This window comes from Rhamphochromis longiceps, linkage group LG8, assembly GCF_057381845.1.
Source record: "Rhamphochromis longiceps isolate RC_006_pf linkage group LG8, R_longiceps_female_GT1.1, whole genome shotgun sequence".
Taxonomy (NCBI): Eukaryota; Metazoa; Chordata; class Actinopteri; order Cichliformes; family Cichlidae; genus Rhamphochromis; species Rhamphochromis longiceps.
The window spans coordinates 24,859,599-24,878,630 of NC_140564.1; the positions used below are offsets into that span (position 1 = coordinate 24,859,599).

General features: G+C 38.9%; 1 protein-coding gene across 1 annotated transcript in view; it reads right to left on the reverse strand.

The window, feature by feature from the left end:
- The window catches only part of cpxm2 (carboxypeptidase X (M14 family), member 2), a 31,922-nt gene extending 13,937 nt beyond the window's left edge, over positions 1–17,985 (reverse strand). The window contains exons 1-5 of the mRNA XM_085416692.1: positions 17,532–17,985; positions 14,869–14,970; positions 7,560–7,669; positions 4,934–5,073; positions 23–107 (exon numbers count right to left, since the gene is read on the reverse strand). Coding sequence (XP_085272818.1) covers positions 23–107; positions 4,934–5,073; positions 7,560–7,669; positions 14,869–14,970; positions 17,532–17,814 — 720 coding nt within the window. The 5' untranslated portion in view covers positions 17,815–17,985. The remainder of the gene's footprint in view (positions 1–22; positions 108–4,933; positions 5,074–7,559; positions 7,670–14,868; positions 14,971–17,531) is intronic.
- Positions 17,986–19,032: the final 1,047 nt, after the last annotated feature.

Genomic DNA, 19,032 nt, shown 5'->3' on the forward strand with positions numbered 1-19,032 from the left:
AAATGTCTAGATTGTTACTCACCAAGTCTTCTGAGCCATTGTTCAGTGTTATCCAGGTATGGCTGTCATTGCTAAACATGACCTTGTACGAGGTGACCCAATCACTCCTGTTAAAAATTATAAGAATAAGGGAGAAATGTCATTTGAGGCAGTGCATTAGAAAACTGCACTGCAACTATGAAATCAAGATTTTTTGTAGAGTATTAATCATGTTGAATAAAAGGAGCATTCAGGCCTAGACCAAGCAGTGTGCCAGATTCACTGGGGGTCTAGTGGGAAACACTCAATTATAATATCAGGCTTAAGAAGTTATCTTATTTAGATGGGTTCTGTGCTCTGAAAACCTTCTGTCTTTTAGTCATTTTAATCTATTTTCCAGGCTTTTCCAGGCATCACTTGAGCTCTATTAATCTCCTTAAAGACTAAATGTCATGATTCGTTGTGTGGCAGGCAGGAGAAGGACCCAAGATGCAGACTCACAGACACGGGGATAAACTTAAAGATCACAGTTTTAATGCTGGCTTAAAGGTGAAACACAAAACAGTACTGAACTAAACTGGAAAAACTAAACATGAGATGTACCAGGAACCACGGGGAGAATAACACACAACATGAGGGAGAACGCGACGCCGAACAGAGGAAGACGCAGACAGAAATACACAGAGGGTTAACGAGGAAAGTGGGAACACACGGGGAACACAGCTGACACAGATAACCATAACGAGACAGGGCGGGGTGAACATAACACTGACGGGAGACGGGCAGAGTCAAACAGGAAGTACACAGAGGTTCAGACAGGAGGAGAGAGCACGGGGAGAACACAGACATAACAGGCTGGGGAAAACATGGAATAAAACACGAAAGGGGACAAGGGCTCATGAATACATAGAGGGGCACACAGGGGGTGAGAGTCACAAAGGGAAAGCACACAGGGAACAACATAACAGGGCAACTCAGGAAACAGAACCTAAACAGGGAACTAAATACAAAAATACAAGAGAACTAAGAATACTGGGCCAACACGGCCCAGGACCATGACACTAAAATCTATTAGTGCACTCTTGTAACTTGCTCACGCTGTTTAATCCATCACAGTGAGCATCAAATCTGTAAGACTGAGGACAATATGCATCAATCCTTCCTAGAGTTACACCATACGAACTTTTGAAACCAGGCCTCGACGGCATTATCATAGAACAATCGGGGCCATTACACAATTTTTCTTTAGGGAGATGTTGGTGGGCTACGTTGCACATTTGAAACTCACCATGTTGACTGTTACATAGGCAGACTCCTGCAATTAAACATAAACATACTGAAAAATAAATGGTGAACTGAAAAAACTCAGTTATACATATTTCTATACAAACTAAAATAAACTAAACAGAAAGAAATGTAAAAAATAAAAAAGAGGAATTTTATAAATATGAGAACAGAGGAGAAGTAATTAATGAAGTGTGCAAATATACCAGCCATGTCCTTTAGAGGTACTTTATGTTGAACACAGACAGGTGAGACATCACTCAGTACAATGCCTTTTAAATATGCCTATATAAAGAACTCACAGATGGCTTAATGTCCCATAACACCAGACAGACCTCTAACCAAAGTCTGCAGTATGTAGGTTGGCAGTAACTCCCTTGTGCCTCCTATGCTTCTGGATAAAGAGACATCAGTGCTGAGCTGGTCTAGCCTGGTAAGAATTCCCAGCTCTGTTAATTAAAGCACTGTTATAGAAGGAAGCCCCTGAGCTGGCACTGCAGACAGTTACATACCCTACAGAGCTAATTGCAGAGAAATTCTGTCTCGGGCATCTGTGTCTTCTGTGCCATTAGGTTGCACCAGCATTGAAGGGAAATTACAAACACAACTTGGTAAAGTCTCTCATCTTGCTCTCTGACTACATAGCAGTTTTCTACAAAGTCTGTGCCACCCAGTCCACTTAATAAGTACAAAGGTCTGAAGTGTTCAAATAACATTGTTGAGGGAAGTTGAGAAAGGTAGATGGCAGGGGAAAATCTGCTGGCCTTCTCGCTTAAATGCAAATGTGGTCCTCAGTTCCCTCCAGTTTTCCACTTTCTTGTTGTCAAAATTGCTTTAACACTTATTCTAACAATTTATTTAAGGCTTTTAGGCTTAATAGATAAGTACTGCTGTCCATCAGTCCGGAAGGGCTTATAAGGGCATTTCCACATAACGTGAAGTCCACCATACTGCAGTTAAAAATATTATTCACAAGTGGAAAACATTTGCCAATCTTCTTGGGACTGAATGTCCCAACAAATTCACCCCAAGGTCAGACCACGCAATGCTCAAAGATCTTTTTAAAAACAAAAAGTCTAAAAACAACATCGCAGACTCTGCAAGTCTTGTTTAGGATGTTAAAAGTTAAAGATTATGACAGTACAATTAGAAAAAGTTTGAATGAGTATGGCTTGTTTGAAAAGACTGGTGGGAGAACACCTCCTCTCTCTAAAAAGACATCAGCAGCATGACTTAGGTTTAAAAAGTTGCATGTGAACAAACCACAAGATTTCTGGAACAATGTACTTTGGACAGACCAGACCAAAGTGGAGACTGGTCATAATGCACAGTGCCACATTTGGCGAACACCACACAGCATATCAGCACAAACACCTCATACCAGCTGTGAAGCACGGAGCTGGGTTTGTTTTGGGTTTGTTTTGCAGCCACAGAACCCTGGAAATTCTCAGTCATTGAGTCAAACATGAACTCCCCCGTACACCAAGTATTCTGGAGGCAAATGTGAGCCCATCTGTCCAATAGCTAAAGCTTGGCCACAATTGTATCATGAAAAAGACAATGATCCCAAGCACAGCAACAAATCTACAACAGAATGACTAAACCAGAAGAGAAGTCTAGACCTCAACCTGACTGACATGCTGTAGTGTGACCTTAAGAGAGCTGTGTGTAAACGACCACCTGCAAACCCTAATAAAATAGAGCAATGTTGTAAAGAAGAATGGACTAAAACGCCTCCATGATGTGACAGACTGATACTGAACAGTTACTTCGACATACGCAGCTAAAAGTGGTCCTAGAAGCTGGTAAATCATGGCATGTGCGTAGTTTTTCAGAGCACTGCTTCTGTTTTGTGGCTTCATTTTTGTTAAAATATTGACATGATGAAATTTGTTTATTTATGTTTATGTCATTTTAAAAACTTCAGAAGCTGCTACAGTACCAGACGATTTTTGGTTATGTCCTGATATATAAAACCTTGGAATTGACAGAGTGTGTGCTTTCTTTACAAAGGCTGTCAGTTTGTAAGTAATAAATTGACCAGATTGAAAAAGTAGAACACATATAGTATCATTCAGTCTAATGTTGGCCCATTTTGTTACCTTTTTGGCTACATGGGATGCAATCAAATCTAGTTTAAATATAGTTTTTTCACATTTGTGGGTCTCTGGTAGCAGAAAAGCTCTTTTGATGTACTAACATGTATAGTTGCAGTTTTGTATAACAAAAAATGAAGATGACAAGGTGTTGTGGAATGTGTTTGAAATGTTTTTTACCATTCTTACACACATGCTTACACACAAAATGACTGAAACAAAGCTGCGGCAGTTTCATAAATCAGTTGATACAAACCTAGATAACTTTCACTCCACCTAGGGTGACTTACCCACAGTGAAGTGTTTGTTTCCTGCTCTGTGCTGTGGAAAACACCCTGATTTGATTTTAAAATGGCTTTAAAAACAGTATACACTGCGGCACAGTAATTGAAGCAATAGTGACTTGTAGGTGGTTTCTAAATTTAAGAGTAAACGCATGTGTGGATACTCAAAGAAGACCTGGCACACTTGTTGTTCAGATGTAGCAGTGGGAGGTGGGAGATATTTATAATTAAGTACATAAGACTCCACTGAGCCATTATGGTGCTGCAGTTTTTGTTTTACATATAGCTGCACACTCTTTCTAAAAGCATTTTTAAATAATAATGCCTACTTGTTGCATCTCTTTTTCCCTCTACATCTGACTGTGTTCAACAAGTCCATAAGGCTGTACAGTCTCTCTCCTCTGATGTGTTATTTCTAAAAATGTGGTGACCTTTTAAGAGTAATGAAAGAATCAGGCTGCACTCCAATCAGTCATATTCATAAATCCTTAATCCCACTGTGAGGGGATCAGAAAAGCCTCATGAAAAGGCCAAACACCAGTGAAGGTTCGGTGCCATGTAGACAAGATTGAAAAGCTTGTTTTGTTTATGTTCGTGGAGTTAAATTTTCCAGATGGATTCAAGGGAAAATCCAAGAATTTCGGAATGGTTATGTCCGTCTACGTTCAGTTTTATTACGGAGAGTCATTTTGAAACTCGTGCAACATGTAAACTGTTTTATGACCATTTACTGTGCTTGAGTTTGTATTAGCAACGTTAAGGGCGCGGCTCCATGAGTGGCAAAGCTAAATCTGTGACTCTGCCATGCGAGATTTACAGATTCATACTGAAACAGTATAATGTCATACTGTACTGAACAATAACTGCATAAGAGCAGAGAAACAACATCTGCAAAGCAAAAGGATTCTCAATATTTACTCTTGATGGAAAATTATTCAAGTTTCTCTATTCAAAGTTCAGGTAAATGGTTGCATGATAATGTTTTCAGTCTTGATTTTATCTCCCTGTTGTATAAAACATAAAAAGGACTTAATCAAGGTAAGTGGTTAATGCAAAGATTGCCTACATTCATAAACATTACATAACACTGCGCTTGATATTCAGTTATAAATCTCCTTGCAGATTTTCTTTAGAATTTTTTTCACAAATATATCAAAACAGGCTCCAATAGCCTGCATAAAATCCATCCCACATATTTATCCTGTTATGTTTCATGGACAAGAACAATCTAGATCCTCACTGTGCAACCATCTGCAACTCTCCATACATGTCTGCTGGGTTCCTACTCACGACCAGAGGGAGCTCCTGCCTTGTGTGATGACCCCAGTAAACTTTGTCAGCCTCCTAGCATCCACCTCAAACCACTGTAGAGTGTCATCTCTCCCAGCACACCAGGCCCCGTCATAGAGGTCATCTTCATAAAGGCCAGCCTGCAGGTCAGAAAAAGCCAATTTAATTCCACGTGTGCTTACAGTCTGAATATGGTCCAACACACTGACTGGGAACATTTTTTCTTTTATAAAATTCTAATTAAAACTTACTATTGAAGTGTTTTATAATGGAGACAGTGAAGTGTGAAGAATATCTTCTGAAATAAGGTGTATTAACTATAAATTTTACTATGTACGTACAAGCCTACTCTTTTTTTCTGTCACATAAAAAGAGCGAACAAGAGAAAAAAACAGAGCCAGTGAAGCAGAGTTATAGGAATGAGCACGTCTATAAAACAGGGCTCAGTGTTGAAAACTGTCCTTCCTCTCCTGCAACTCTTTCCAAATCCCACCATTTCTGTTTTTGTGTAACTCTTTTAGTATGATGTACGAATCTGGTGCAATAGCTGAAAATGTTGCACTGATTATAAGGGATCAAATGCTACTCTGTAAAGCCTGTGCTGTACCAGTCAACACACTGGCTCAGAGTACGAACACTCATTTTCATATTGCATGCTTACAGGCTTGACTGTTTATTTTTATCATCTAAATTTAAACATTAGAATGAGATACTTCACTACAGATGTTAAGGGCATGGAGTCATTTCCTCCTTACCATGACTTTCACATGCTTTAATCAGAAAGATTAGGATGTTAAAGGCCATAATATAAATTCAACAGCTGATCCTAATTCCAGTTACAAAGGGGTTAGGCAAGGAAAGGGAAGATACATTAACTTATGAAATCCAACAGACATGTGAATGTCTTTATATGCTTCTTTAATTTATATTAGTGTGTAAAAATGTCTTGAGTCACTCCTCATTTCTTTATATTTTCCTTCCACAGAGTGAGAGTTTGTTGCAGGTTTTTAAGTTGTGTTCATTATAGTTCTCCAGGCTTTCTTTCAGCCAACATTTTCCTTGACCCTGACATTTTCAGGAAATATTTTTTGTTCTTGTTTGCTAAGGCAGTTAACACTGACTGACAAATTACTAAAGAATAAAAAAGACACCTAACTCAGGCATGAACCAGTGTTGTGTCTACACATAACAGACAACTTAGGAAAGAATCAATTTTAAATTGTATTTTTAGGCACTTTGTTACTAAACACTAATTTCTTTCGTCAAAGCAGCAAAAAGTGCCAAAGATATCACAGCTTGGCCTATATGAAATAGTATGTTTGTACCAATGAAGCTCTGTTTTCACTTCTATTTATCTTTGCATGTTTTGCTGCATTTTACTAGAATAACATAATGAAATATAGAGGGACTCAAGAGTTTTGCACAGTATTCGAGCCATAAGAATATTTGGCTTATTTGAATTAAACACCTGGTTCATAGATGACATTTGTAGTCTCTTTTATGTTCTGTTTGTCAGCCAGTTAGAAGGACGTCTCGAGATATTTTAATGAAAGATGAAATGCGCTGGCTACAGAAAAAAATATTGACTCCCGTATCACGTGTCTTGTCCAGGTGCAGGCAGTGAGACCTTTTCATGAACTATTTAGTAGAATAAAAGAAAGATGGCACATCACTTCATACAGTATGTTCTGCTACCAGATGGAGACTCCGTTTTGAAACATTACATGTATTACAGATACAAAATTTATATAGGGCTTACTTTTCCTGGTTTTGCTTTCTTTCAATTTTGTTCCTCCATAGATTTTCCTTCTAATGCATGTCTTTCAAACTATAGTTAGGGGTTAGGGTTATATATAGTTATCTTATAGTAGTGTTTTATGTATAGTTAAATGAATCCCAGCTCTTTCAGTATCTTTCATCTAAACAACATATAACACTGAGCACAGGCCTGAGTCAACAGACATCTGCTTTTTGTGGTCCTCCTTATTCTCTTGACACCATCTGTCTTTCTATCATATCTGCGCTTACACACGCACGCGCACACACACATACACAAACACAACAAATCCTCTGTTTTGTCGTTTGCCATTTAATGTCGTCTTGAGTGGATTAAGTGTATTTGTGCGTGTCATTAATTGTGCAGATAGATTTGGGGCGGTGGAGCTTGCAGAATGTTAGGTTAGCTGCACACTGCATGCAGGCTAATGCACTCAAAGCAAAGCTTGCACTAACAGGAAACACTTCTCTTCTCCCAGATGCCAGTTATTTTTTATTAGGTTTGGGGATGTGCCCCTAGTTTGATGGTAACCTTATTACTTTCACTGTTTAGTTAGCTTTGGGGTATTAAAATATTCAGTGAGCTGAAACAAGAGGATAATGTCATTCAATCTTACAAGGGAAAAGCCAAGTTATCACAGCTCACATCGTTGAGTGCAGCTTAAATATGGATTAAAAATAATACTATCTTTCAATCTTATTTTTTTGTATTTATAATATGGAGCCGGAAAGAAAACGCCTTCACAAAATGTTAAAGCTTCCGAGGAAAGACGAGATAGCCCAGGGTATAATACGAGTCCCAACATTTCTGGTAAGTCTGCTATGCCAACACTTTACATTTCCGTCTCACCTGAATGTTAAGGCGACCTCTGTGTGCACCAAGGCCATAGCGTTTGGTAGATGATGCATGAAGCTGAAAATCATCAATCTTCAATGACTCCAGTCCAATGGGAGGGCATTCTAGGTAATGAGAATTACAAATTGGCTTGTGATGGTAATGTTATGTATCATGTGCAGCTGTGGTAGAAAGTTGCTTTTTGCAGAGTATGCAGATGCCCTGAGTCAGACACAATGCATCTGTATAGCTTGAGTAAACAGTAAGGTACAGTTTAGACTTTTCACAAGAAAATTAGAGGATCTAATGATACAACACATAGTTTTATGTGACCACTTTCATTCTAGTAAAAGGAACAATTCTCAACCTTTATCATAGCTGTTGGTGATCATTTTGTGCCTCAGTCCAACTTAGCATAGGGGTCTCACATGAACTACATTTACTTTAGCAGTCTCACAGTGTGATCTTTGTTTTGATTGTTAAACTGATATGAATTCCAAAATGTGTCAGCCTTCACGGGTGATTAATGACTCTGCTTTGAACGCTTGCTTTTTATAATTTAGCAAAGCACACCTATCAAAGTCATCAATCTACACCCTGAATACATGATTAAATAGCTAAAACGACTAAAGCGATATCAGTATCCCGAAGGAAGGAAAAAAAGGGGAAATTGCAGCAGCTACTGCTTTTAGCCTGCTGATAACTTTTTTTTTTTTTTTTTTTTTTTTTTTTTTTTTTTTTTTTTTTTTAAACTTTTATTTAACTTTTTTTCCCCAACAAATATAAGACTGGTTCACATCCAAAATAATAACACTACACAGCACTAGAATATTACAACATTATGTCCATAACTGTTGTCCTCTAGGATCCAGTTTATAGGTTACTCCCAGAGCTTCCAGTGGTCTCTTCCATTTGTAAACAAAAATTCGGGAGCTCCCATCAATATAATGTCCCAGCCTGATCAGAGTCATAACTTCAATGATGAGCGACTTCCATAGAGAAATGGAGGGAGGCTCAGCCCCCACCCATCTCAACATAATGCTTTTCCTGGCCAACATTAACAGTGACTGAATTACATGCTCATGTTGTACCAGTGAGACAGGAATATATCCCAATATACACATTAATGGGTTTTCTGTCACCTGATGACCAATGGCTGTACTAATATTGGCGCAGACCTCTTTCCAAAATGACTGAATAATAGCACATTCCCACAAGCAGTGGAATCTAGTGCCCACTCTGACCTTACACTTGAGACAGTTTGGAGATATTCCCATATTATACTTACTATAAATATATGGAGAAATATACACATTGTGCAAAATTTTGTACTGCAGTTCTTTAAATCGGTTACAAACAGAGATTTTGGATGGAAGGAGCAAGATTTTGTCCCATGCCTGTATATCTATTTCACATTTAAGCAGCGTCCCCCAAGATTTTCTCAACCATGCCAGTTTATCCTCGATTAGGGCATAAATCTCGGAATAAAACTTTGATACAAAATGTTTATGCTCCCTATTATCCAAAAAAAATTTCTCCAACCGAAAAGAGGCAGTTGAGATTCGTAATGTTTTAGCATTTTTTAACACATAATTTCTCAATTGCAAATACTTATAAAACTCAGTCTTTGACATAGAATACTGGGACTTCAAGGATTCAAATGATTTAAACTCACCATGTTTAAAGAGGTCATAAAACCTCTTTACACCTACTTTATGCCATCCCACAAAGCTTGACCCTATGTTTTGTGGCAGAAGGTCTGGATTATTTATAAACGTTGACAAGATATTAAACGGAAGACTACTATTAAAAATTTTTCTCAGTTTTCCCCACGTCCACATAGCATTATATATCAGTGGGTTATGCTTTATTACGTGAGGTAAGTCATTTAGACGTTTCCCTAAGAAGTTAACAGGTGAGGATGGTTTACATAATACTTCCTCAATATTTAGCCATGGCAGATCAGAATGTTCATGTATCCAGGAAGAAAGAATCCTCGCTTGTATTGAGAGGACATAATTTTCTATGTTTGGCACTCCCCACCCACCCAGATCTTTCGGTAACTGTAGTGTCTCCAATTTAATTTTGGGTTTTCTTCCTGCCCAAATGAAATCCACCATAGCCTTGTTAATTACTTTAATATCTTCTGATTTCAAGATTGCAAACAACATGCCTGTGGGATATAATATTTTCGGTAGGATTACCATTTTAATGAGATTTATTCTTCCCAAAAATGATATCGGAAGTGATCTCCATCTTGTCAGCATCTCCCGAAGATCTTGAACCATTCCATTAATATTTTCTCTATATAAGTGTCCAACATTTGGTGTAACTTTAACTCCCAAATATACAAAACCTGATGGTGCCCAATGAAAGGGTTTAACATATAAAGGTTCATTATCCCCTCCACTACACAAAGTCATTATAACAGATTTATCAAAATTTACTTTGTATCCAGATATAAGACCAAAGTCCTTGATGCACCTAATAAGAACGGGTAAAGAGTTAACCGGGTCAGTCAGTGTCAGAAGAATATCGTCTGCATAAAGCAGAATTTTATGTTGTCTATCCCCAATTTTAACTCCAAGAACACTTGGATTTTGTCTAATGGCCATGGCCAAGGGCTCAATGGCCAAAGCAAATAATAGTGGTGACAATGGGCTACCTTGTGCTGTACCTCTGCTCAGTGAAAATGGGGAAGATAACAAGCCGTTAGTTAACACAGATGCTATTGGCGATTTGTATATAATTTTGATCCACCCCAGAAAGTTTTTTCCAAACCCAAATCTTCTCATTATTTCAAACATATATTCCCATTCAATTCTATCGAATGCCTTTTCGGCATCCATAGAAACAACCACCCCAGGGATCTGATGAAAATTTAAAAAATGAATAATATTAAATAGGCGTCGAGTATTATTATAAGAATTCCTCCCCTTAATAAAACCTGTCTGATCAGCATGCACAATAGAGCACATTACTTTTTCTAGCCTAAGAGCCAGTATCTTTGAAAGTATCTTATTATCAGCACCAAGAAGGCTAATAGGCCTGTAAGATGAGCATGACTCTGGATTTTTATCTTTTTTAGCTATCAATGTTATATTAGCCTGGTACATAGATTCTGGGAGTTTCGATTCTTCAAATGCTTTATTAAAAACCCTTAATAATAAACTATTTAACTTCATTTTCATTACCTTAAAAAATTCTACTGGGAAACCATCTGCCCCAGGACATTTCCCTGACTGGAGTGCAGATATAGCTTTATCCACCTCTATCATTGTTATGGGTGACTCCAGCAGGCTTACCTGATCTTCAGAAAGCTGAGGGAATACTAAGTCGTTTAGGAAGAAGCCTGAGTTAAGCCTTGTTATGTCCATCTCAGATCGATATAGGTTTGTATAGAATTCTCTGAAGCACTCATTAATCTGACGGTTTCCTACTTGTCTTTCACCATTCACATCCACAATAGCTGTGATAAAGGAACTTGATGGAGTATTCCTTGCAAGACGAGCCAGAAAGCGGTTAGGCTTACAGCTACTGCTTTTAGCCTGCTGATAACTTTTTAATGTTATAAATGAGAACACGGCTTGATTTGGGGGGGGGAAAGGTCTATTTTCATTGTTTTAACATGCATTAACCTGCACTAAATAATGAGAATATCAGATAAAAATGAAAACAGATGTTTCTATAACTTGTTTTTTTATGTTCGTTGGTGTAAAGCTAGGGTTAGAATTATGGGAAATTAAAATTAAAATAGATAAAACCATAACCACAATAAAACATCATCTTGAAATTTTATCTCTTATATGGATCAGGCCAAAGAAACTTTCAAGATGTGGCTTCCATTGTGGGATCATTTCCTGCAATGCAACCTGAGCCAACCCTTTCAGATAAACTTCACAACCACCATGTGTGTCATTTTGTTTTTGAACTCTTTCTATAAGCTGAAGGTAAAGTAATACTAATTGGATGTAGCATCATTTCGCAGACTTTCTGACTTTCAGACCCAGAGCATGCAATTGTCTTCACAGGCTGAAAGTCCCCATTTAACCACCATACATACGGTATGAAGTCAAGCAGAAATGCTAAAGTGTAAACAGAATACACTTGGCTTGCACAGATCATGCTAATTAACTGCAGATCTTATTTGTTTTTTTCTTTTAGCTTTTCCTCACTTGAGTCTCTCTGGAATATCTTTATACTTTCACAGTGTATGTGTCAAAAATGTTACTTTTATTATCACAAGCTTCACACTTTACAAACTGAGATGACACAACATATTTTTTTTACATCCTAAACTTTACGGTTTTATGTCCAAATTACAGATTTAGAAATCTACATGAATGCAACTCCAATAAAGAGATGTCTAATCTCTTATCCACTGGATCCCATAAAATACTGATAGTTTCAGTGATGACAATTAGCAGCCATCAAATCAAATAATCAACTGATAATTATCTCTGTGAGTGCAGAAGTTATTCAGTATCACCAACTGATGCTCCAGCAATGGGTTGGTTGCCTAGCACCCATACTCAAGATAGATTTCCGAAAAGCACGCAGATAAAACTCAGTCCCTGAGAGCTGCACATCACTAAAAGAGCTTTTGTTTGCTGCTGTAGAGCATTTGGAGTTTATTTGGACAGATGCCTGTATTTAAGTGATTGCAGAAACTGAGGTGACGTATACTGAACAGAACTACTTGGGTGATATTGGCTCATCTTTTAACAGTGCAAGGGAAATCATCCAGTGAGGGCCAAATGGGCAAATCAAAGTTGACGTGTGAAATCTCTGCTGCCCAAAAGCTCTTTAGGTCAGATCAGGCTGTTTGCAGACTTCCCTGGATCACAGCAATGGAATTTCAGCGCAAGAATTTCCGATTGGGCACCAGAGTGTTTGTACATGCGGCATATGCTGCACATGTCGCTGTCACACAGCCAGGCTGGCCTTCATAAATGAACAACCAGAAGTGTAACAGGCTGAAAAAAAAGACAAGTGAACTTTCCTTCTTTTACCTCTGCAGTAAGATTTAAATTTCTTCCAAAAGATGAAGCTGACTTTGCATACCTGACTGAAATATTTCAAACATTGCCAACCACAATCCCTGAGAGACACAACAGACAAAGAGGATCAGCATGCAGAATCTGCACATGCATGTCTTGATTTATGTTTGATGCATAAAGCAAACATAGCTCGAGCTCAAATTAATTCCTGCTGTAAAACTGAACCGTAAAATTTGATTAACAAGCCAAAGGCAAAGCCGCTGGGAAGACCAGCTAGCGTAGTATTTATAGTAACTCTATACAGTAATAAAATATGTGTTGCTGCACTTGCGACCCTGTGAATATATTTAAAATGCTCTCAGATTCACATTGTAAGTCCGTGGGGCTTCTGAATGCAGCGATCACAACATATTAGGGACAAGCCTAGCCCACAAAGCAGCCCAAGGATCAAGGTTAGCAGAACAAAAAAATAGATGGTTGTCTGCTTTCCTGCAAAGTCCTAAATCATCATTACCATCTGCATCCAATCCTTCACAAGAGGACCCCCACATACACACATCTGCCTTCAAAAGCAACGTGTAATAAAAATGACAAAATAGATACTGAAGGCATTGCTATTTAGGCTAACTGCCTACTTATCGCTGAGGCCAAAACCTAATTCTGTCAGTTACAAGCTCTCATTTTACATTTTGTGGTATAATAATGAAATATTTTCTGTGTATGATTTATTCATATTAGGATGTTTATGTGCTGTGAGTTTGAAACTGTTTCCAAACTAAAAGAAGTCAGCCCTTTATTTATTAGATACACTTTGAGGAAACACTTTGAACACTTGGGCAACAACTTCAACTGTTTCCAGTAAACTTTATTTAGTTTTTTAAACTAAGTAAATAGAATCACCATCCCTTGAGTTACAAAGCCCATATGATCACTTCACCATCAGTAAGTACTGCATCCAGTGCTAGGAAGTCAACTTTGGCACCCGCCAGTGTGTTGAATTTCTCGACATTTCCCAAGACTGTAACTCATTTTTAAATGACACAATACTTACTATTTATTCCCCTTACAAAAGCGACATTGTTTCGCCGTAATAGAAAAATTATTTAACAACTCAGTGTGCCAGAAGTAAGCCTCCCTACAACCCTTAATCCATTTTCTTTTCACTTTTCATCAGCCGAGCAGAAAGAAGAATGGGGTTTTTATCAAAGCCAGCATCTGCAGCTTTACAGAGTACATGTGACAAATCCTAGTTGAAATATTTGTTTCAGCTGATTTCTGTTACATCCGACGTGAATAATGAATGAGCTGTTGAAACATCTGCTGAATGAAACCTTGAAAATCCCTTTTGGTCTCAGATTACCAAAAACTCTCATTTGTTTTGGTATGTGCATGTGGCAGACACTCATGTTCTCCTTGACTTTTGACAACAGCCAAATAATTAACATTTCAGAGGTGGAACAAGTTCTGAGTATTGGAGGTCTTGATCTATAGAAAGTATAAGCCCTGAATTCCTGCCTCTGATAAATTAGCTGCTACCAGAAGCTGCTGAAACATATTCAAAAACCAGATTGAAGTTTAAGTCTTGATTTTTTAAGTCTGCACCGCATCTTGACAGTTCAAGGCATGCCAGGCATGTCGGCATAGAGTTCCTATTTTCCATCATGAAATAGTATCCAACTTTCTGCTCTGCTGCATGAATGCCAAATTAAAAATGGCAACCTTTCTCCCTGTCTTGTTTGCATAGCTTCAACATAAACACATAAATTTGCAGTTGGCCCCAGTCACTCTTAATTTCCCAGTATTAATAAATAGAGCTTCCTGCAATAGAAGAAAAAAAAAAAGAAAGGTCTTATCCTGTGTAAATAAGTCAAATAATGGCAATATTAGTACATTATGAGTTGTGGAAATTGTGAGGTTAAACCACACACACTTTGCACTGAATCACACTTTGAGTGGAGCAAGTTGACGTGCCAAAAACACAACTGGGGCATCCTGGTTTTAGTTTATATACAAATATACTGTGATCCATGGAAACCAAACACAATGCTTCATAGGCAAAGAAGACATCAGTGCCTCTGCGGCTAGACTCCAGTTCTGAGAGCATCATCTTATACTGCCAAACCTTTCCTCTCAGGGAAAATATGGTTTCTGAAAACACTTACTCTACCCAAAAGATTTGTCATCTCTGAGAGAGCTTGTATCTTTTTTCCCACCATAGAAATGATCCTTGCACAGTGCAGTATAGATGATTTTTTATGAGATCATGAATTTCCCATAACAAGTGAGTGTCAACTTTGATTTGCCCATTTGGCTTTTTTACTCACCCTTTTTTATCGGGTTGTATTGTTGTTCTCCTTCTGAGACGCTGTTTGGCTTTTTCACCGCAGTCTTCTTGGTTTTCTCTGCCTTTTTGTTGGGGGATTTTACTAAGGAAGGAATTGAAATGTTAAAAAGGGAAAAGAAAAGAAAATTATAAAAGGCTGAATCACATTTTAAATTGCTGATCCACTGATGTCAACGCAGAATTTGATAGGAAAAGTGATGACAAAGGAGAAAATGGTAATGGATTCAGGAATGGGGACTGAACCAAAAAATTATTTCTGGGCACAGAATCTGAAAACATTTAACTCTTGTGCTCCCTACATTCAGTTCATGTCTGTCTGCCTCTCACGTTAGATAAATAATGCATTTTAATTTGCACGTTTCTTGAAGTTCTCATATTAAATAATCAGGAAATCAAGGTTCAAATACATCATAAATACACCCAGTACATGCAGCAGGGTATGGGGCAGTGAGTTAACATTAAAGGTACTGAAAATGCTTTTTATTTGACTGAAGTTTGGGATGGGCTCCACATGACAACAGCTCTTCTCACATCTGTAAGTCTTTATCTGCATCTCTTTCTGGGGACAGGTTCAACTCCGCAGCGCTCTGAGCTCCACATGTGCTTCAGCAAAACCGATTAAGAAAGCACCAGCATATGGTTGTTGAGACACTGGTGAAATACTAGCACTACACATGACATTTAGTTAATCATAGTACAGTAGAAATATGACATTAAACTCCACTAAATGAATTCCAGAGATCCTACTTACGAGAAGCAGTGAAGGGATGGGTTCTTCCACGCAACAATCATCAATAAAAAATGCTCACTCTCCACATTTAAACTGTTCCCTACACTGACACTAAGATGTTAAGAAACTTCCATTCTTCTTCTCTCTTTAAGACTCTTAAGGTAAAGTAAAATATTGATTGTCATTGTGGATTTCAGTTGAAAGCAAATCTCAATTCATGACTAATTCTTTTTATTTTTTTGACACTTCAGTGCAGTCGTGAAAGCTGGAAATACAACATATATAACATGCAAGGAAACAATCGAGTCTTCTGCTGGCGCACCTCTAACTAATGGTCCTACACTAGCTTTGTTCACCAGCTAGTTTCTGTGCATTCCTGTTAGAAAAAGGTAACGTACAGCTTTTTTTGTTCTGTAGCTCGATGTCTATTTTGTCTGCAGAAAGATGTAGCTAGTTAATATTAGGTACAATTAATATTTAAAAAGAAAACCGTCTAAAAGTGCAGCTTTAAATACAACACTTGCATCTAAACATTTTCTTTGGCTTATCCAATTCAGGTTTGCATCTGGGCTGGAGCCTATCCCTGCTGTCATTGGGTAAGAGGCGGGGTACGTGCTTAGCAGGTCAACCAGACTGCCACGCGACTAACGCTGAGACATCTATTCACACCTACTTTCAATTTAGAATCAGCAAAAAAAACAGCAAGCTTGTGAACAGACTGCAGGAGGAAGCCTAAGTACCCAAAGAGGCACAGAGAGAACATGAGGATCACTCGCAGACAGGCCCCAGGCCCTGAGGCTCTGAGGTGACAGTGCCACCTCACCGACACAGATACTGTAAATAACTTTATCTGGAAGACACTAAAGTGATTAAGATGCATTTAATTCGATAAAAACTGTAATTGTAGGGAAGAAGCAGCTTCTGTATCACTGTTAACACCTTCCTCCTCCAGTCTCACCTGCAGCAGGTATCTCTGCTGAGACACGTGAAGTCAGATGCCTGAAACATGAGGTCACTTTCTACACAGCTGCACTACGCCATCAGCCACCAACCAACACAAACCCTCACAGCCTGTTACTGTCTCCCAATCACCTGGCAGCATTTCAAACACACCTACAAACCTGCTCCTGCATGAGCAGAAACTCTTTGAGAATGAGATTCAAGCTGTCCATTTCAACATGGACTACAGGAAGACCGCACTGCTGGTGCTTGTTACTTTTTGGGATAGCACAAGTTTCACATGTGCACTGCACACCACCACACAGTGCAATCCTAATCTCAACCATGCATGAAGCTTTAAATCCTGCTGTTGTGCTGCAGCCAAACAGAAACATGGGTCTGTATGCATACTGAGTAGTGAGGAGGACGACTACATCATGAGATCATTATTTTTATGAGTCAGTGAGCACATCAGGGTTGAATACGATGCCTCCAAATTTTTCATCTCTATTCATCGATTAGCATGAGCGTCGGCTGACTCTGGTGACTCTGAGAAAAGGTGATTATGAGTGATGTTTCCCTTTTTCCACACAGCAAGCACCCAATGATGCAAAATGCCAAATAATATGACATTTGTGATGTTATTTAATTCCAAATAATATTGACTATGAAAAATAAAATGCTAGAATGACTGTTTTAAAAACTGAAACCTGTCTCAACACTATCTCATAAGTTTACCTTTCCTATGGATTTAACAGAAAAAGAGGTTGCAGCAGCACAAGATACTGTTAGAATTGTCTGTTATCCAATCTTAAAGATCACTAATGCTCATTGATTGCTAATGATCATGCTTTTGTAGAGGATTTCTAAAAGAAAATGTGCAGCAATACACAAAAAACTGATAAAAACTCACTGATATTGTTTTTCTTTAAAAGTTGCTTAAGTTGCTCTCTAAGTCACAGCAGTGTTTTTACCCGTTTTTGCATCTGCTGGGGTTTTATCTGTCTTCTTACTGCTGTCTGACTTCGCCTTGGCAGTCTTCTTGGCAGAATGCTCCTTTGGGTCTTCCTCACCATCGGGTATAAAGGAATTTTGCTTCTCCAACACCTGGACCTGGTTGTATTGTTCTCTTATCAGCAGCCCCTGCATGTAGTAATCCTCATCCTCACCGACAGAGCCGTGGCTAAGGTCTGCCAACCCCACAAGGAGTCCCAGCAGGGCCAGGGGGGTTAAGAGCCTGAGGTGTTTTCTTATCATTTTCTGGGGATTACCTCCAGTTGAGAGTCCTGATGCTGTCTCCAGAGGAGCCTGCTGCTGCTGCCATCAACTGCTCGCCTTTCTCTCCCTTCCCACTCCAACAGGAAGAGTTCACAAAGTTTTCAAAGCACTCCTAGTCACTGACGAAAGCTGGGAGCCAGAGGGTCCATGGACGCCTCTGCCTGAGAAAAATGCAGCGAGGGAGGGAGAAACAGAGAGCAGGAGATGAGGAAGCAGAAAGGGAAGAGGCAGGAAGACAGACAATACAGTTCTGTTTAGGATGCCACGAGGCATGGTAGAGACAGAAACTGACACATTTGGGATCAGCTGTCATATTCATCTCCTCCTACCTTCTCTGATCAGAGAAAAGTTTACTCTATCATGTGCGGGGGAAGCAACTGGGAGACCTAAGCAACCCTTAAACAGTTTTCAATTCTGGATCTTCAAAGGAAAAGCAGCACTAAGTATCCTTCTTGTGCCCACATGAGGTCTAAATTGGCACAACACATGTATCACCAAGCAAACAGGCACCGTGATCCACCTTTTTTTAGTTTGACGAGTCGGTTACAAATGTGTGTGCATCCGATAGTAAAAGTGTATTTAATCAGCGACCATTATACATCCTTTGCTTCAGCCAAGACATGTGTGGACTCTTCAGTAGTCTGCACGTTAACAAGCAGTGGAAATTAACAAAACACAGTCTCTGTGGAGCATTCAGGCATGTTCCAACACAGGGATGGAGCGCTGCCCTGTGTGTCACTGCTTATCACATCATGAAGCTTTTCCTCTTTTTTTTTCTTCCCCTCTCTCTCCCTCGCTTTCATACAGCCATGACTGCAGCAGCTGATGGAGCCTCACTTTCATAACAAGATGATAACAAAGCCTAAAGCGAGAGTCAAACTGGCAGATTCTTTATTAAACCATAATTTGTCCGCTGAAGAGAGTTTTCTTTAGGTAAAATTAGAGGGGGAAAAGAGATAGAGAGAAAGGTTTTCTCTTGAGTGTGTGCTTTTTGTGTTAATGCTAAGAAAAGAAATGTCTAGCCTTGGGCTTAAAAGATGTAGTCATAAGGAACGGGGATTCCACCAAGCATTCGCACAACTAATAGCTACAGCTTCTGACATTTCATCAAGCTGAGGCAAGACAAACTAAGGCAGATATAATAATCTCTTAACAAGCCTGGTGGCCTGCCTGAATGCTGCCCAATTTAAATGTGCT